We start from the raw sequence: 19,647 nt of genomic DNA, 5'->3' as shown, positions 1-19,647 counted from the left end.
GGTGCTGTAGCTGCAGTGTTGAATTACACACTCCACTTTGAGTGATTGAAAAATGAAAGCTTCTTCTGTTTCTGTTTCACACAATCGTTTGGCTTCATGGGTGCTGATGATGAAAATAAAGCTCTACAGATGGATCAGGTAGACTTGGGAGTTCCTGTGGCCTCGGCTAAAGAAGCTGAATCTAAAAAAGGAGTAACCACAGCATGTTGTCAGATGGAAGCTAAGCAACTTCCGTGGCCATGAATTACAGTCACACCAGCAAGGCATATTATGAGTGTGTGTGTGTGTGTGTGTGTGTGTGTGTGTGTGTGTGTGTGTGTGTGTGTGTGTAAAGTAAGAGCAGGCAGTACCAAATGAAAAACCTGCATGAAAAAAAGTCATAGTTTTAGAGCGGGATGCAACAAAGTTTAACAGCCTCCCTAATGTGGGCCGTGTGATAAGATCTCTGCGGTGACCGATGAAAGCATCTTGCAGCATTAACTACAACTGTCTGTTGAGCTGACGTGGCAGCGGCTATTACTCACTCCCGTGTGACCATCAGGAAGATAAACGCACCGTGAGAACCAAATCCCAGTAACACGACCGTACATAATACCTTAATCTATTGATTTTATTTCTCACGGTGACCATTAGTGGGGTTTCTGAATACATCGTCACACGGTTAAACGTTAAAGGTGTACAATAACAGCATAATTACAGCAGCATATGTGTGCGACGTGTGGACTCCTCATATGTGTTGTGATTCGCTGGGCTGTGTTGACGCATCCCGGGTCGGCCTCACGTGCCTTTTAGAGCATTAGTTCCAGTGCTTGTAAATGTGCCTCACTGGTCAGCTCACGGCCACCACTCTGCCATGTGCTCATGCAGCAGTTACAGCTGATGGCGAGGCCCCAAAAGAGGCAATAGGGGCCTCACCATCGGGGTAATAGGGGACGTTTTTAAAAAAGCTTCCTGAACATCCAAAACAAAATTGCATTGCACGGTACTGTAGTAGTGTTTCAGCCAATGGCACACTGACGAAAGCTTCTCGCATTTGCAGAATTGTGACCTGGTTGTCTGTAGCAAGATTCCCGGGTAAGATCCCGAAACGCACCTGCAGTTTTGGTTTATCGCCATGGGTGCCGGCAAAGAGGACAAAACACGGATCTCAGAAATTGTAACTTTAAGCTGTTATAACAACAACATGTGGACGTTTTCCATCAAATCAAGGCATGCAAATGCACCAGAAGAAGACCAACATTATTTCAGTGGTCGATGGACGGCTGGCATGGACTCAACTGTGGACGTGAGTGTACGATCGGGCCATATGCGCCGATGTTTCCTTTACCGCTGGGCCTTCTCCCTCGGGCACCCTCTAATCCTGTAGCATTAACGCAGCACAGGTAACTCCGGCAGATAACGCTGCATGCCTGGTGAGTGTAAGTGGATGTAATACAGGTGTCGACATGTGTGTGTTTTCAGGGCAGTGTCTGTATATGCTCGCAGGGCCGTGTAGAAAATACTGGCGATGAAAACAAACGCAGGCTGTTGGAGGCCTCGGGGGTCAAACTGCACAGTGACACTGTCTCATCAGGAGTTACATTCCCTAACCTCTCGCTCTCCCCCCACACCCTTCATCTCCCTCCCTCTCCTTCCATTGCTCTATTCCTCTTGGCAACAGCTTGCTGATTAAAAAATGGGTCAGACCCTCAGAAGTACAGCCTAGATGTACGAGTGTATAAGTCTGACCCGAGCAGAGGAAGATGTTCCGACGCAGCCACGAAACCTCCCATTTGGGAGACCACTGACAGCTGCACCCAAACCCATCCGCTATCAAAGCCCCCTGATGCAACCCCTGATCTCACCACATGTGTGAAGGAATGCTGAGGAACAACTAGAAATTGAGCCGAAAATGTTTTGAAGTTGGAACTCGAATGAATAAATGAAGACATGCAGTATTTGTCAAATGAACAGCAGTCTTGGGGCATGTTTTTTTTCTTATTTTTTCTTCTCCCTATTTGTTGTCTGATTTACCTGCGTTCCTCTGTAATAATCCCATCTGATGGGAATACAATTTCCCTTTCACTCTGTCACGTGTCACATTTCAAAGCTTTGCCACACTGTTTTTCACAGTCGGATGGGAGCGCAGCTTAGCGTCACTGACCTTGGAGCGCGGCGGAGCGCGGATGTACCATTTACAATCGACGGCCTCGGTGGCATCCGCCTTCCCGTCTCTGGTGATCTGAAGGGACTCAACGATGCCGTCTGGACCGACCATGTCATACTGACAAGCTGAAACACGTGCAAACGCATAAACACACACAAACACAGGCATGCACACGTACGCATATGTACACGTGTGCAGCTAAAGCAAACGCACAGGTACACAATTTGAACAAATGAAAGTCAAATGGTACAAATAACTGGAGGAACAACGACACAAATGGGCTTATAGTAGGGGTGTAACGATTCATTCACTGAATCGATTTATCAATTTGTATTCCTGCGATCCAACTGATTTAAACATAACCATAAACAAAACGGCATGGATGCGTGTTTGTTTGTTGGTTTTTTAGCACTTTAGACACGTTAAACGTTACTGGATTCAGTCTGCCTGTCTGTGACGTCATCAGTACGCAGCGGCAGCCACGTGAAACTCTGAACAACAACAAAACACAGCGTGGAGGAGACGACTGCGAGCGAGACATTTACAAACCAACTTATCGATCCAGCGCGTGGAAACATTTTGGCTTTTGCAAACACGGAGGTGTTCTAAATAAGTGCTGTTAGTGCGGTTGCTGTTTGTAGAATATGTAGAAGCCAAATAAAAAACCACGGAAACACGGCGAATCTTTCCGGCCATCTACTAAGGCGCCATGGGATTAAACAACGGCGACAGTCAGGAACCTCTAGCAGCGTCACCGCTGCAGCAGAAGCAGAAGGTAACTCCAGCTCTGCAGACGCCTCAGGCCTCGCCAGCACCAAACTCAACATCACAGTAACAATTGCCAAGTTTATCTGTAAAGACATGCGACCCTACAATGTGGTTCTGTGAATTGATCCAAACATTGTGTAATTATTGTGTAATGTTTACATTGAAAATGGCACTTGATTCAAATAAAAGGTTAATACATTTGCCATTAATTGTTGTTTGCTTGTTTATAATATCCATAATTAATTTAAACCAGATTTCCTTACAAGAAACAACAGGGATCTCAGAAACTTTGCCTGCACTGTCCAGTAAAGTTCCTGAATCGATTTCAAGGCACTGAATCGAATCGAATAGTTCTAAATTAACCCAGATCGTCCATGAATCGAATCGGCAACCATGAATCGTGATTCGAATCGAATTGTAAAATGAATCGTTACACCCCTAGCTTATTGTGATCAAAAAAGTGAATGTAACCAGAGAGAGAGAGAGAGAGAGAGAGAGAGAGGGGAAGAAACAAAGGCAGAGAGAGCGAGAGGGGGTATACCTACAGGGCAGAGGTGGGGGTACTCCCATGTCTGCAAAGTCCGGATCTGAGGAGAGAGGGGGGGGGCATTCATTATTAATACATGGTTACAAAGTCAGAATCCTCGCAGAGGCAATTCAACCAGCTGTAACAATGTACACAGGAACTTCCAGAGAAACATACAAATTGCTGCCTGATTTATTTTTGCTTTGCTACACTTCCGGGTTCGGTCTGTTTGGAAGCGGTGGCACTATTAATTACGTAATTAAATCCTCATTGAAACCAAATGGAGAAAACACAATCACCACAGTATTCCCACTCCCTTGAAATGATGTCAAATATCCTCATTAGAGCTATTAGTTCAGATCGGGAATCAACCAAATTGACTGCCATTAAAAGCCTTACAAGCAATTTTGAAGGATCAGGGACAAACTCTTGTGCAGAAGACCTTCTCTTGGGGTTTCATTCAGCATCCCAATCATTAGAATTTGCAGTTTTTACTTTACAGCCACATTTGGAGTGATTTGAATTAATTAGGTTTAGCATAAAAGGACATTTTCCTAAACAAAGTACCTGTGCAATCATGTTTTTCTTTTCGGGGGGGATTATAGCCAGTCTTACTGGATGGGAAAGCAAAAAGGTCACTGTCGACTTACAAGACCGATCACAGTGGAAGTCCCGATAAGAATACAAAGGGATATCTTTGGGACTGACAATAAATATGAATATAGACTTCTTTATCTTTTTGCACTGTCAGAACAAACAGAACTGAAGCTTAACGCAGATGAATGGAAGAGAAGAAAAAAATAAATAGAAAAATTCTCAGGAAAGGTTTTTAGAAATGTTTTAGCAAACCCTTGGGGAACACAAATCTAATCCTAAAATCCTAAACAAGAGTGGAACTGTACCACTGTGTATAAAAGATGAACTTTAAGTTAAAGTTAAGACCATTTCGTTAGTCAGAAAAACAACATATGGGACGTTTTTGAAAGTCAGCATGAAGCATAAAGATTTAAAAAACATTTTTTGTTTATAATGTTAAAATAAGTCACAGGTCCGGCCACGCTGAGGTGTGATACCTCCTCGTCTTGCTTGTGAAACATCACATTCTTGTTATCCATCCCCGTAGATTCAGTATCGCTCCTCAGATGTCTTGACGCAGGACAGAAATTGGCTCTTGAACAATCTCTACAGTTGTGTCATGTCATCACTTCTGTGTGTGCTGCGCAGGGCCGGTTTTTCTGTACCATTCCCAGACAAAATGCATGGGTCTGTCTCCGTTTTTGCAACTTAATAAAAGGAAAACAATAATGCAAACTATTAAAGTAACAGGATCATTTTTCTTCGACCAGTATTCCGCTATAATGACACGGCACGAAACCTTGTCGCCATGCTACGACATGCGGCGCTGTCCTTCACATACCCCCCCCCCCCCCCACTTCCCTCTCAGCATTCAATACATTCCTGCTGATTCCACTTTGTTCTCCGGCACAGTGACAGAGCAGTAGTGCTTTCAAAGATGTGCCGTTAGCAAAGAGCTCTGGGCGGCATTCATTTGAGGACACGGCCTGCGGAAATAGGAATCGGAAAAAAAGAGGCTTCGCATTAAATCTGAATGTTCCTTGCCGGTTGGAGACATGGCTCCCACTGGCTGAGCTCAGTGTGGAAAGTGAGGTCTGATTGCGCAGCGTGAACATCCACCTCTAAAACAGTTTTTTTTATTCTGTATTTTTGCCTTAGTTTTCCCGTATAGACATTGAGTCAGAGCTTTGCTGTGTGTGTGCAGGAAACGAGGGGCAAGAACGCATGAAATGGGCACGTTAAGCCTGTAATCAAAGGAGAGAGATTCTTGGCCCCCGATTTCAGCGGCGCCGCAGTGGACAATCCGGAAGAGTCGACCCTCCACTCAGGGCCGAAGAGAAGAAGAGCCCGTTGAATGCCCGCAACAAATGCAGCAAGGCGGAGGAGAGAACCCTCAGGGCCGGCGCATGCTTCTGCGTCTGCGTCGTTGCGCTGACGCACTCGTTTCAATTCATGGTTCTAAAAGTCTTGCGTGTGTTGCAGAGCAATTCACCGCCAGAACAACAGGTGTAGTAACGTGTTCTGTCTATTAATTTTTTTGTTTATGTATTTATCATAGACTTTATTGCCCCGTGCATCGCCACTGCTCCTTTTCATTGCGGACACATTTGTCCCGTATTTTCCTCCACAACTTTGTGCACCTCTCGACTGGCAAACCGGCATTTGCGGCGATCACCCTCCGTGAATCCAATCCGCCAATGACGGCTTGTATAAGCGGTCATATTCACGCATTTCTTCCGACAAAAGTTCTTAAATCTGATCCGTTCTCTCGTAAACATTCTTCGTTTTAATAATGGCGGTATCGGGCTATGAAAGCGGAAATGTGAGACTACGTAAAGGACGTAGTTAGCGGACCAATCGCAGCCTGGTGCGCTGAGGGAGGTCGAAAGCGACGCAAGCCTAGAAAAATGGCTCGACACACGCAAACACGCAAGGAGGTGTGAAAAGGCACTCAAGGGACACGCAAGGGGGTCTTGCGTCTGCGTCGCTCTGAAAACGCAGAAGCATAAACTAGGCTTCAGTCCTTGGCGCTTTTAGTACCAACATGGGACATCGTAAAACATTCATGTAAACACAAAGGCGGTCAGAGGAGGCTTTTGGAATTTACACAAGTTTACACCACAGTTCCCTTTGCATTGGTTGTTGCTCTCAGCTAAGGCTCAAATCATCCACACTGTATAAAAGCCTGGGACAGCGCACACTTCTGGTAACTATTGTAACGATTACAGTAAAGAAGGAGTGTTATTGAACTATATGAAAAGATTTGAGTGAGACACATGCCAATTGCCAATTATCTTCTCTCTTGATCCATCTGTTGACTACATTTGTAATGCTAGATCCATTGAACAATATTGAAGCTAAAGCAACGGTTAGCCTAGCTTAAAGGCTAGCTAAATGAGAATGGACAAAAAGTTATTGATGACGTAATGCTATTTCGTTATGTTTGGAGGTGGACTGACCTTCTAGGTAGAGCCAAGCTAGCTATTTCCAGTCTGAGGTGAAGCTAAGATAAGATTTATGGCATCTACGGCATAAGCTAAGCTGTTTATACATTTATATTTAACATACATATACAAGAGTGACCCTGTTACTTTTTCGTAGCTCAATAGCAGCCACCTTCCTATTTCTTTCCATGTTACCCTCCGAGGAATGATGTGAGTGTTGCGAGCAGACAGGAACGAGGGATGAGAAAATCAAAGTGGAAGACAGTTAATGAAACGGTGACCTTCGGGTCACCTGTGCAGGTTGCGCTAGAGATTTATTATTGGGCTTTGCCATCACTTAACCCGCCACGATCACAAGGCCGAGCGTCCTCAGGGGAACAGTTGCAGGATGTATGAAGACACGCACGCACACACACACACACACACACACACACACACACACACACACACACACACACACACACACACACACACACACACACACACACACACACACACACACACACACACACACACACACACACATAACCACTTTTGATAAAGAGTACATAGGTTCTATTAAGAGGAAGCATTGCCCATAAATGCCTCCCATGCAACCCTTGACCTTTTTAGACTCTTGCTCCCTAAGTTCCGTCTCCTGCGTCATCAATCAACCCTTCTCTCCTCCGCTGCCCTCTTTGATTCATCGATTCAATCAATTTATATGGATTGATAAAATGACTGATGTGCTAAATAAATGATTTGTACTACATCCACAGAAGGCGATTTAACCTTGCTTTGACTTTCCTCTATGATCTACTATGTAATATTTGATCACAGCAAGAAGATGGAACTTCAAGAGCATCTCCGTACGTTACTAATAAATATCCTAATAACGCTTCCACTACAGCGTAGTGTAAGTGCTGACACGTGGAATATGTGTCTCCATTGTATTCACACTGCAGCTTCTCTCTGCTGAGTTGTATAAATGGCTTTGCCTTACTGAGCTGAATTCAGAGCACATCCACGCGAGGCCACACCCTCTCTCTTATCTACATGAAGCTTAACTAAGAGTGTAATCTACTGGAGATTACTGTGTTTACCCTTTGCAACCAAGAAAATGCTCACTTTAAAGCCAAAGACTTTAAGTTGCCCCTCAGCAACGTCCCTGCGCATATTGAGCTCCTCAAAAGCGCAAAGCGTTGTGAAGCGTTGTGATGCAGAGCACATGTCGACCTGAGTAAGAAAAAGCACAGAAACACACAAAAAACAGCATTGTAGAACTGTCAGGAGGTTTTGATTTCTTGTAACTGTTCAATCCCAGAAGTATTGCTTTTCATAATACGGGCACAATGTTTTATTAATGAGACACGCGACTGTTCATTCGGAATCGTACACTAGGCTCCATTGCGTCCCTTCATTATCAGCTGCTGAGCCCGGTGTGTATTAAAAGCATACGAAGGAGACTCATGGTTATCAATATGTGAGAAGACAGAAACACGCAGAGAACCAGCCCACACGCAAAAACTCCATTTCCCAGTGGCCTCATTTCCTCTCAGCTGCTCAGCAGTGACATTTAAATAAGCATCTGATTAACAATCTCCGCTAAAGTGGTTGATCAAGCCGTTGAATGGCTGTCATTAATCACACCAGACACAGCTGTGGATTGAAGTGAAAGGAGAGGCAGATGAAGAGGCAGAGAGACGTGGAAGGAAAAGGAACAATTTCCTAGTATGATAACCCCCCCCCCATTCTTTTCAATAACAGTTAAAGCACAATTCTGGCAGAGGTCATTGTCTCCGTCATATTTCCACCGTCCCCCTGTTTTCGAGTGTGTGTCAGTGCAGGTTTTCGGTACAAGCAAGTCACCCGGCTTTCAACTCCCGGAGCAAACAAACGCGTTACATGCGGGACTGTTAAAAAAAACGCTGCCGGAGCAAACAAAAGGCTATTGTGAAAACCCCTTTTAGATCAAATGGTGCGGTGAAGATTAACCATATAAAGCTAAAGCCCACACTCAACAGGGCTCTGTTGACCCTGCGGATGACAACCCAACTGCACAGAACAGTAGCTGTGAAAAGAAGAGGCAGCAGGATCTGCCGGGAGCTGATAGGATTCAACACACCCTGGGAGTCATGGCCAGTGAGCTGGGTCCGTGCCCCAAACGGCGATTGGCAGCGGTGTTGAACTGTACTGACCCAGTCCGCATAGAGAAAGTACAGGAGTGTGTCTCGTGCTTTGTGCGCCAAAGCTGCGTGAATCACAATTTTCCCGCCAGCTGAACACTGCTTCACGTCCGAACAGGCATTGATACAGTCGGCCCTTTGACCTTTTTTTTTAAATTACGGTCGCCGAAACCATCGAACCCTGAAGGTAAAATATACTGCGTATAGAAGATTTGTATAGGAGATCTCAGCGTGAAAAAACTTCTGGGTAATCCCAAACCTTATTTATGGCATCTATGGCACGATTGCCTTTGAGCAAGGCACTTAACCCTGAAACTGTATCACACTGAGGTGGTGTGATATTTAAAAATAACACTAATCATCGGTCTGCGGGGACGAACTGTCACGGCATTTCAGGTGGATTACAAGAACGCTGCGATCTGTGCCCTTGTGCGTGAGCTAATGAGTCATGCAATACATTATCGATCTGCATGAGGGAAGCAGCTGTAGAACAGTTCTTGAAGCAGACAGGGATACAGCGTCTCCGTCAAGGCCGGGCAAACACTGACCTCTCTAACCTCAAAACCTTCCGCTAAAATGTTTTTGTCTGATGTCTCCTTGGACCTGTCAGATGAACTAAAGCACACCTTGATTAAAAAAACATGTACTTATTATACATACATCTCAATACAATTACGCCGTTGTCTTCATCCAATTGGACTGCAAGAGTTCCGTTGACTTCAGTCATGTTTGTATTGGTACTAGTGCCACTTAGAATGACATTAGGTAGAAGTACTTCATTTAACCTTTTCGTTGTTTAGTCATCCATTACTTTTAGACACCAAAGAGAATATCATCAGCCGTCACTTGTCACAGATGTTCTTGGCGCATTATTTTCATCCATGTGGGTGGCAGTGTGGAGTCATACAAGGTGTCTGAATTCAAATTCTAAGGCTCAAGACAAGTTTGAACATATTAATATTGCCGACATTACACCGGCTCATTCTGCCGTTTCATTTAATGACATAAATGTAAAGTAAAAGCCTCGATTGAAAAGTACTTTCAGAGCTAACACGGAGACAGAGATGTATACGATATCCCTTCACTGCCTGGAGAGAAGTTCTCCCTCTGGTTTAAATTGTTAAAAATATGTAAGAAGAAATTGAGAATTTATTTTAGCACACTGCTTTTTTAATGCATTTTGGTATCACTGTTATACAGCATACATTAGTAACTAAATTATGAAAATATTTAAATAGGGAAATACCGTACCTGACATATCCAGCATAGACGAGCAATATCTACAGAATCTCCTGGTTCATACTATAAACAGGGTTTATGTCACATCTTTGACGAAGGAAGGTCTGAAGCCAAATTAAGTTCAAGCAAATATTTAAAAGCGCCTTAACATGTTCATTCACCCATTCATCTATTTGTCTATTGCCATCTCTCCCACCATGGTGAGATGTAGTGGAACTACATGTATGTAAATTGTTATGATAAATCATTGATATAATAGGACGTTATCGAACGTGCATATTTGCAGCAATGGAATTTTGTGCAAGAAAATTATAAAAAACTATACCATTTCAGATTGGGTGTTGAGCATCAAAATCAGCTTTATTGTATTGTCTGTATATTAATTTCCTTAATTAATTTGATTTTCATTGACTAAAATGTCATGTCATGTCAATGTCTCTTGGTCCAGTCCGTCGAGCGTATTGACGTTGTTAAGGAGAAAACCTCTTGTTTGTTAATTAATCTGCTCAATTGCCCATGAATCCATCTCTCCCTCTCCTCACATCTCCCTCTTATATCAGAGTTTTGCACATGCAGTTACCAATATTCTGCCATATTGAATAAAAGTGTCTAACAAGATTTTGTTTTAAAGCGCAAGATGGGAAATTTGGACGCTGGGATAGCGTTTCACCTCATCTTGCAACTAAATCCACACTGATGGATTTAATGGAAATCTGTTTCTGGCTGTGTGTCTGTTCGTCCATAGTCTTGTGTGTTGTACTCTTTCATTGCCTAAATTAACCAAACCGTTAACTACTCTCCTCACCTCCTTCCTTCCAGAAACCGGTGGGAAACAAAGACAAAGGCACATACCAACGCTACACCTGCACCTTGCACATCATTTACTCCTATCCGAATGTGTGTGTGTGTGTGTGGGGGGGGGGGGGGGGGGAGCGTTAGTAAACTGCACTGATGTAGTGTGTAGTACTTAGCAGGTGGTTGTGCGACAAGATTTTTACCTCTTGTACTGTTGGTTAGTTTTATCTGTGTTAACAGGACCATCATATGTTTTATTAAGACGTAGCGTAATTCTTCACCACTGGAGTTTAATAAACCAGAACGTACAGGAAAGGAGCAGCTTGCTTGTTAAGTGATCTTTTAAATCCCAGCAGATGTTCAGGAAGCAGCTCTGGCCAGTTAGAACACAGCTATGTGGTCCAGCGGATGCTGGGATACTATTACAACTAATGCTCCACTTGCAGGCTTTCTCCTTGCTTCTAGTGTGATATAAGCTTAATATGAAGTTTAATAATATGCTTCCCTGCATTGGCTTCATATTTGTAACTGCACATCTGCAGGATTTACTAGGTTGAAGTGCTACGGTTTTTAAAGTTTGTAGGTTGGGAAACAACAGCACAGGAAGGGACGTTTGTTGCTTGGAGCTTAACTGACAGACACCGCGTCGCCTCACTCAGGGTGGAACAACCATTGTTCAAGAGAAAGCACTGCCACGAAGGGTTAAACCCTCTGCAAAATCTCTGCTGCTATATGTCACACTTTATATCATCAGCGCAGACTCACCAGCTGGCATGTAATAATTGAACATGAGCATGATTGATTTGTCTCAAAGGGGGGAGGGACGCTTAGTTGTTAATATGGGTCACAATTACACTTTCTGCAATTATTGAAGATATCTTTCAGAAACGTACCATACCAATACCAATTCAATTTTCTACATTTGTATATATTGGCAGGAGAAATTGAGTGAGTGACCTCTGGAGTCCCAAGCGGTTGGGTCCAAAGACCTCCATACTTTGACAAGGGTAAGAAAAAATGCGTTAAGACAGAAGATCTGTGGTTCTCAAACTGTTGTGCGTCCGGTCCACATTGTACAAGTGTAGAGTTAAATCAGTTTTAATGCCACCTCCGGGATACTGTAGAAGCATCTGATTGTGAGCCAATTTCCACGAATGGCTGTGCAGCCTTGTCAATGGAGAGGGCACACTTTGTTTTCAGTGCTCACATCAGCTACTTTTGTGTGTGTGTGTGTGTGTGTGTTTATGTAAAACGCAGGGATGGCTCAGGGAACCAATTCCTGATGGAGAATTTAGCTGTCCCTGGGCATCACAGGTGTTTTTATCTAAGTGACACCCCAATGCAGGACACATTCCATCCAGGTTCCATTTGGGCAACCATGCAATAAATCAACACAACATCTCCACTCTGCCACTGATTACAGAGAGAGAGAGAGAGAAGAGAGAGAGAGAGAGAGAGTGAAGAGAGAGATGCAGTGACATAAAGGGACAGAATGATCTGCAGACAATGCACCCCCCCTCAAGAAAGGTAATTTGAGAGTCTGATTGCTTTCTTGAGATACTGTTTCATTTTGCCGTCATGGAATTATGAGAGGTAGCAGACCCCTGTTTCAATTTTCACTGCCGCTCTGAATCTGTTCCAGGTACCCGGGGGGGGGGGGGGGGGGATCAATGGCTCACAGACTTGTCTATGCCAACAGCTGTCTACAATTTTACCCAGTGGGGTGATGAACTGCAAACAAACGCACTTTCTCTGGTGGCCAATACAAACACAAATGGATTTAGAACGAGGAATGCAATACAGTAACGTTGTTTAAGGTTAGAAATTATCTGATTTAATGGTGGATTTCCATGCGGAACATTAGCCTTTAAAAAGACTGAATCAGTGCGGCGACAAAAATAAAGACGAGTGGGGGTGGAGGCATCTAAATCTGTGGTTGGAGAGAGACGGGAAGACTGTCAGAGAGATTACAAGAGAGGGATTAAGAAAGAGGCAGAGAAACACAGATTGAGACTTGGCCGATAAAGTCCATGGTTTCCGTCCAATTCACATCACCAAAGTGACTGACAAATTGTTGGAAAAAAAACAAAACAGTAAAAGGATTTACAGCCGCATTAAGAATATTACACCACCAGTGCAGCACAACAAGCGGTGGAAGGGAAACTGGTCATTGGACCGTAGGCAGAGCAAGCTGTTAAATCTACAGCTCTTTAACAATCACATCTGCGAGCCGTGTTGCATACATTTCCAACATTCATGTTCCGTTTGAGAACGTAATCCCTACAACACTACACATTGTGTAACAGATTGTGAACAAAATACTGACATTGTTGTCTAATAATGAATGATCTTTAATCAGTGGCCTTATTAAATAGCTGTTAGTATCAGATTATTTTCCATTTGTGATAGAAGCTCAGGGGGTCGTGGTGGTGCAGGGGTTAGAGAAGGTGTGCTGGGAAGCACAAGGTTGGTGGTTCGAGTCCAGGCTGCCCCATGTTCCATGTCGAAGTGTCCCTGAGCAAGACACCTAACCCCTAATTGCTCCCCAGGCAAAAATGTGAAAAACCATGGGTTTAAAGTGTAATGTAAGTCGCTTTGGACAATAGCGTCTGCTAAATGACCTGTAATGTAATGTAGTGGTTTATATATCCATGCATATTCTCAAGTAATCAACGGCAGACTGCACTACAGTCAATGTTAACATTTCAACTGCAATTTCCACAGTCCTTTACTTATGAGTCGTCGGGGGCACCACTCGGCCTGAAAGGAGCTTTTGTCTAGCCTGAGTAAACAACCCTCTATGTCACCAGAGAGGATGTTCACTAGGGAGATAAGGTGCATGGAAAAGACTACAGCGAAAAGGATCCAGGTTGTTTTTTTTTTTGTTGGCCTCTGCTGCATTTACTTTTTGGAAAGCAGTGAAAACCTGAGGTGAAAGAGAGTGCTAAAACTGAGGGGAACTGAAGGAGATGTGAGTTAGTTTATACTACAAACAACACTTATACTGTGCCCACACTTAGTTGTGATGGTAAAAAATACTATTACAGCAAATACAAGTCTGAAATGCAACAAAACCTGCAGATAAGAGGGAGTTAACAACTTGTGCGCATCGCTCACAATCACATTTATTTCCAATTTGTTGTTAATAATGTATTGTTTATCATGTCATATAAATTCTTCTTCTCATTCTTTGTTAACAATGTTACGTCTTATGTACATTCATTTTGTGCTCTTCAATGTTGTTAAATTGTAATATTACATATAGTTGGAGGCTCCACATATTTTCCCACTTTCCTGCATTGTGATGTTTTTAATTAAAAAAACTTTACCAATATAATATCAGTATCCCTTTGGATTCATCCCATCTGATTAGATGTTGAGCTCCCTTACCAGCTCCCAAGGTGCTTCTTCACAAACAAGGAGCCACCGTTTTCATGGTGTCACCATGGAGATGCAGCTTCTCATAATGCCCCCAACATCTGGCCCCTCTGACCACACCAACACTGCGGGTAACCAGGCCGCAGCTTAGAGACGGCTGTTACATCGGCTGAATCAGAATGAGAGTATTCGGTGTGGTGGGCTACCTGTGTTGAGTCTGAGCCCCTCTCCGCTGAGCTCACAGGATTGTCCATGCATGGCGGGTGTCTGTTCAATCAGTAACTGGAAACAGGAGCTGCATTGGAACAAATTTGGGGATTTCTGGCCCTCCCGTTAATTCATTCCACGTTTGATCAGACTGAACTGGATTGATTTTCTGTGTGCAGGGTTTTTAAGATGGTTTTGTATTTATGGCGATGCAATTAGGTTTGAAATTGCAGTTGATAGACTCACCTCGTCCCATCTAAATAACAAGCAGATACTAATAGAGCGTACTTGCTGTTCTATGGGCTATTGTCCTTGAGTCGCGCCCCTTCCCTCCCCGACTCTGTCCATGCATTACCTAAAACTCCTTTAACGCTAAATTTAGCCAATCCTGACTTTGCATTGAGGCCGTAACTGGCAGGACACATTTACGCCAGTCAGCAAATTATTCTTGGAGAGACTGTTCGACTGAGCGACTGGCAGCAAACTGCCAAATGGCTTCACACCAACTGGAACGCTCATTTCATTGTGTGTTATTTGGAGGAGAGGGAAATTCATTTTGTCACCAAAGATTTTGTCAATTCTCCCCAAATGTCACAATAAATAAGAAATTGCATGAAATTGCAAGGTAAGTAATCCCCCAGAGTGGTTAAACATAATGATGAGAAACACCCAGGCTGAGTGCATTTCTTGCAGCGTAGCATATTTTCAAGCCAAATAAGTAAATACAAAGAAAGACAGGAAGGGGTGGCGGTTGCTAAAAAGGGCAGGGTGATACTGTAGTCACATACTAATATAAATTACTATTAAATTACATATGCAGTGAAAACATTTACAACGACAACTACAGGTTTACCTTTTCAAAGGAATTGCCAGCGTGGCTGACTGGAGGCTAATGGAGGGCGAACGGGGCGTTGGACTTCATTTCGCCAACAATTTGGGCAAAGGAAACAGCTGAAATGCATCAATAATGAATTGAAAAAGGAACAGCCTTTAAAAGCCACACCTTTCTCTCCTTTTTAAATATTTTAAACCGCCTAGTTATTTCCTGTAAATGGGTGTTACTTGTATTGACAGTTTTGTGCTCATTGTGCACGTGAACCAATTGCAACGGCAGAAGGCTCAACATTCCTTCAGCTGAAACTGCGAAGAGGAAATCCTGCATTCAAAATAATGAAACAGAGAGGAAAAATCTTCAAGGTGCTGTATAAAAAAAAAGCAGAGAAAAGCATTTCTTACTTGGGATCAAAGGGGAGCCGAGCAGGTCAGAATTCTTTAGTAACAATATCACTTCCACACTGATCCATGTACAAAGGCTCAGCACTTCTGTGCTTTTACATTGCGGGTTACTCTGCTTTCAATCTCATTTATTGTTGGCCCAGGGAGCCAATAATCAATACAAAAAGTACTGAGATATCGGCGCTTCAAAGCCAGTGTGTGCACGAATGGACATAGGTATGAAAAATACCAACAACCTGGGTTTCAAGCAAGGAGTGAAAGTGTGTTTAATTTATTTTAAACATCAGAAAGCCACAGAAATTAATTTGTTCCTCAAGTTGGAGAGGTAGAGAGCACATCTGGTTTACATTAACACAAACAATTAGTCTCACAAAGGAATACTTTAACCTCATGGGAAACATAAACACGAAAATGTATTTGAAATAAACAGCGAGCAACGACAGAACTGCTTTCGTGATTGTGAAGGTAATGAAATCAGCCAAGCAGCACCGTTGAAACACATTTAATCGCTTACATCTTGTTCGGTGGCCTGTTGCGGTGTTCTGCTGGTTGTTCGCTCCAGACGGAGCACGCCGTTTCCTTTTGTTTCAGGACTTCACGATGAGCTGAGCTAAACAGCTGCTGGCGGCGGCTTCATTCTCACTGTAGCAAAACGTCAAACTGTTCCTTTAAATCAGAACGCTCACAAGAGACGACAAAATGACGTCCATTCCATCCACTTTCTCACACAGACACAAATAGACACATCAATATACCTCGACTCACTGCAGCGACACCTGATTAAGTCCCCGTTGGCACAGCAGCAAATATCAGCATGCACATTGAGCAAGTGATGAACTATCAACTGAAATCCACCCGCGCCGCTGTGTCCGTTTTTTTTGTGTGTTTTTTTGCAGTCTCATTACCATCACGCCGTAAGAAAAAGCTGCTTCGGCCTCACACAATCAATTTCAGTGCACCCTTATCTCAGCACATGACTGATCACTTCCAGCGCCGGGGACTGATTTCGTCAGGAGGACGGCGACATGCGAGGTTGTTATGGGGTTGTGGTCAATCATATATCGCGGGAGCTCCCGGCGGTAAGGGCCACGCAGGAGCCTCACTCATTTCTTTGATGGGTGTGTGTGTGTGTGTGTGTGTGTGTATATAAATTAGTACCCACGCTGCGTGCGTAGGATGTTTGCATGCAAACTCGACTTTCAGCGTCCAGATGTTCCGTTTTGTCGTACCGCTGGCAGTCAATGCTTTTATGGCACGCGCCCACGTGGACACGCCTTTGTTAACCGACTCATCGTTTTAGGCAGCGAAGGCCGCTGAAACGCTTCATAGGACTGGACCGCCGCCAGATTGAACACTGTAACTGCTGCTGGACAATCACATCTGAGATCTGCCTGACAATCAGACGGGTACTCACACAAGGAAAAAAATCTAGCAGTCACTTTGCATTTTTCAAGAGGTTGGAGCTGGAGTACAACGCAAGGGGCTGAGGCTGACCCTAAACTCTGACATCTATGTGAAAGAGTACCGTTGGAATCGGTAAGTGAACAAAATGCAGGAGCAGCATTTTTACCATTAGCAATCAATAAATTCTGGTCTAGTGTTGTATATCTATCTGTGGTGCACACTGGACTGACCTGATGGTTAGACTTTGCATCTAGTGTCCATTAAAAGTTGAGATTTGTGGTTTTGAGTGAACTATCTACTATTGGAAGGATTGATATGAAATTCAGTAAACACATTTACGCACGTTTCAAGACAAAATGTAATTGCTTTGGTGAGCTCCTAACTTTATATCCAGTGCAATCATCTATAACAAATGTTTTCTTTTTAAATATATATCTTTACAATTAATTTACTTCATTACTAACCGTAGCTTGCCAACTCTATCTCACTAATTTGATAAAATAAAAGAAATGGTGGACATGGTAAACATCAAACTTTCTAATGACATATGCATATAAAGCATGTTGTTACTGACTGCTCTGATTAAAAAGTCTGCAGTTCATGTGGGCTCTTAAGTAATAGCATTTGGTGAACTATTGACCATAATCTTGACTGTGCCTTCAGGATGTGTGCTGTGGCTTTCCACTGATATTCTCAGTTGAAGCAGGAGCCAGACAGTCATATAATCAGTCACAGCCAATGGGCTCATTGTGAGACGGCCCTCGAGAGCTAATCTATACGCGTCCGCAGTTCTTAGGATATCCACGAAATGTAATGGCTCAAACACTGGACACATGTGGGGACTCGGAGGGGTAAGAGCAAGGGACCAAATGTTCAATTACTGTGTCTCTTTTGGAGCTTTTATTTTTTACCCAGACCCATCTTCAGCATCTAATCTCAATAAATTTGATTTTATTCATTTATTTTGTATTAGAAATGTATTTTGTAAACCCCCTGCAATAAACTGCCTCACTATAAAAAATGCTTCTTCCATTGATGAAAGGAGAACATTTTTGGTAGTGGCAAATAAAAGTCTGATCTATTTTTTTAGTTTTTAATTTACTTTGTATAATAATGTTGGTTTCAAAACTATTTACTTGTTTTAGACCTGCATGAAGTTGCTATCATCCTCAGTTAAAACAAACTACTTACTTATCCTCCAAACTACAGTAAAAGTGTGGTTGATTTTTAATCAGAAAACAAAGAAAACAAAGATAATCCTTGTGAGATCCCTTCTACAGGCTCTGCGTTTTAGTTTTAATGGCTTTGCCCTCTATCAGCTCCTGCAGCACACTTTTAATATCCTCCTGCAGCAATGCTCTGCAGGGAGCTCCTGGCTGACTTTGTATCCAGAAACCTAACTTGCTAAAAGGTGATGGTGTTGACAGGGCACCTACGTTTTCTTAAATAAATTATGATAAAAAGAGCCAAACCTGACCTTCAACCGGATGCAGCGGAATTTGGTTTCAAAATCAGTCCTTCTTCTCTTTATGGAAATGCTTATATGTTTGCGTGTGTGTGTGAATGGAGAGAGACAGAGAGAGCAGCTGTCAACCTGTCAGCTCTTGTCTCTCCTGTCCTGTCAAACTCTCCCTGCGTTCGCTTTCTATCTCATGATGCAGAACCAAACATGGGGCTGGGAAAGCCTTTCTTTCCCTCCTCCCTCCTTCATCTCCCAGCCTCTGACCATCATTCTTGGGTCCGAGAAGCACTCGTGGAACCATCGTATGACGTACTGTCAACTTTTTCACCCATCGAATCGGGTGTCTGACATAACCATTATCTTGGTGACCGTTTAACATTCAATGTCCTTGCATGTTCATGCGTTTGACAAAGTCTTTCAGCGTGTGCCGCCTGGTCTCCGTGGTCTCCGTGCTCATGCTGTCACTCTGAAGGTCTACGGTCAGTAGCCTCGGACTCATGAGACGGCCGACAACCCTGAAACAAAGACTCCGGACTCAGACCCTGAAGATTTTATAATTCTTTCATTTCACACACATTCCGGGCATCACTTGACTGTTGCATCGTTATTAATGTCACTTCATGTGTCAAGAGAGCCAACATCATGGGCAACAATGTCAGCGGGGTCTAAAAGGTCACGTGGATTTAACGTGTGTAACATTATTCCTCCTGTGGCCAATTACAAGCTCTCCACATGGGTTTGTGCTTAATCTTATAAATGAATACAGAATTATTATGTAATGTATGTAATCATAACGGGGAAAAAGCTGGTGCAAAGGTTACAGCGACAACAACACATTTTTAAATGACCTCCTAAACCACTTAGTCTACATTGCTCGCATACCTGCATGTCCCTCGTAGCGTTGTAAAAGTGGACAGATCATGTTTTCTTCATTGCAAACTACTTTGCACCAAAAAACCAGATGGCAGCTCAATCTGATCTTTACTGTTAAGATGTGGTGAACGGGCTTCCTTTGGTTCACACATGATGGATGTTACCTTTTTAAAAATCGCTTCCTTACTTGCCAGCTGTGGTAAGGCCCTGCTGTCTCTCTCAGACAGAAACGCATTGTTGCTCCATCAGTTTCTAATGCAACAACAAGGTCCACCATGATGATCCATATAGATTGACAAGTGTGAATTAACCACTTTCATCATGAGCACCACAAGGGCGCATTTGTGTATATTTTACAGTGTCTATGGCTTGTATAGTACGTTCATATATTCTACTTGTATCACTGCACCGTATGTGTGAGTAAGCAT

The 19,647-nt window shown here is 43.2% G+C and overlaps 1 protein-coding gene across 2 annotated transcripts in view; it reads right to left on the bottom strand.

Annotated features, from left to right (window-relative positions):
* The window catches only part of neto1l (neuropilin (NRP) and tolloid (TLL)-like 1, like), a 55,118-nt gene that overhangs the window by 16,558 nt on the left and 18,913 nt on the right, over window positions 1-19,647 (bottom strand). For both annotated transcript variants that reach the window (XM_040166925.2, XM_040166923.2), the window contains exons 5-6: window positions 3,460-3,501; window positions 2,144-2,271 (exon numbers count right to left, since the gene is read on the bottom strand). In XM_040166925.2, the coding sequence (XP_040022859.2) occupies window positions 2,144-2,271; window positions 3,460-3,501 (170 nt within the window). The remainder of the gene's footprint in view (window positions 1-2,143; window positions 2,272-3,459; window positions 3,502-19,647) is intronic.

Source organism: Gasterosteus aculeatus, chromosome 21 (assembly GCF_964276395.1).
Source record: "Gasterosteus aculeatus chromosome 21, fGasAcu3.hap1.1, whole genome shotgun sequence".
Classification (NCBI taxonomy): domain Eukaryota; kingdom Metazoa; phylum Chordata; class Actinopteri; order Perciformes; family Gasterosteidae; genus Gasterosteus; species Gasterosteus aculeatus.
Note: the sequence above shows the minus strand (reverse complement) of the source record. Positions and strands in the feature narration are given on the sequence as shown.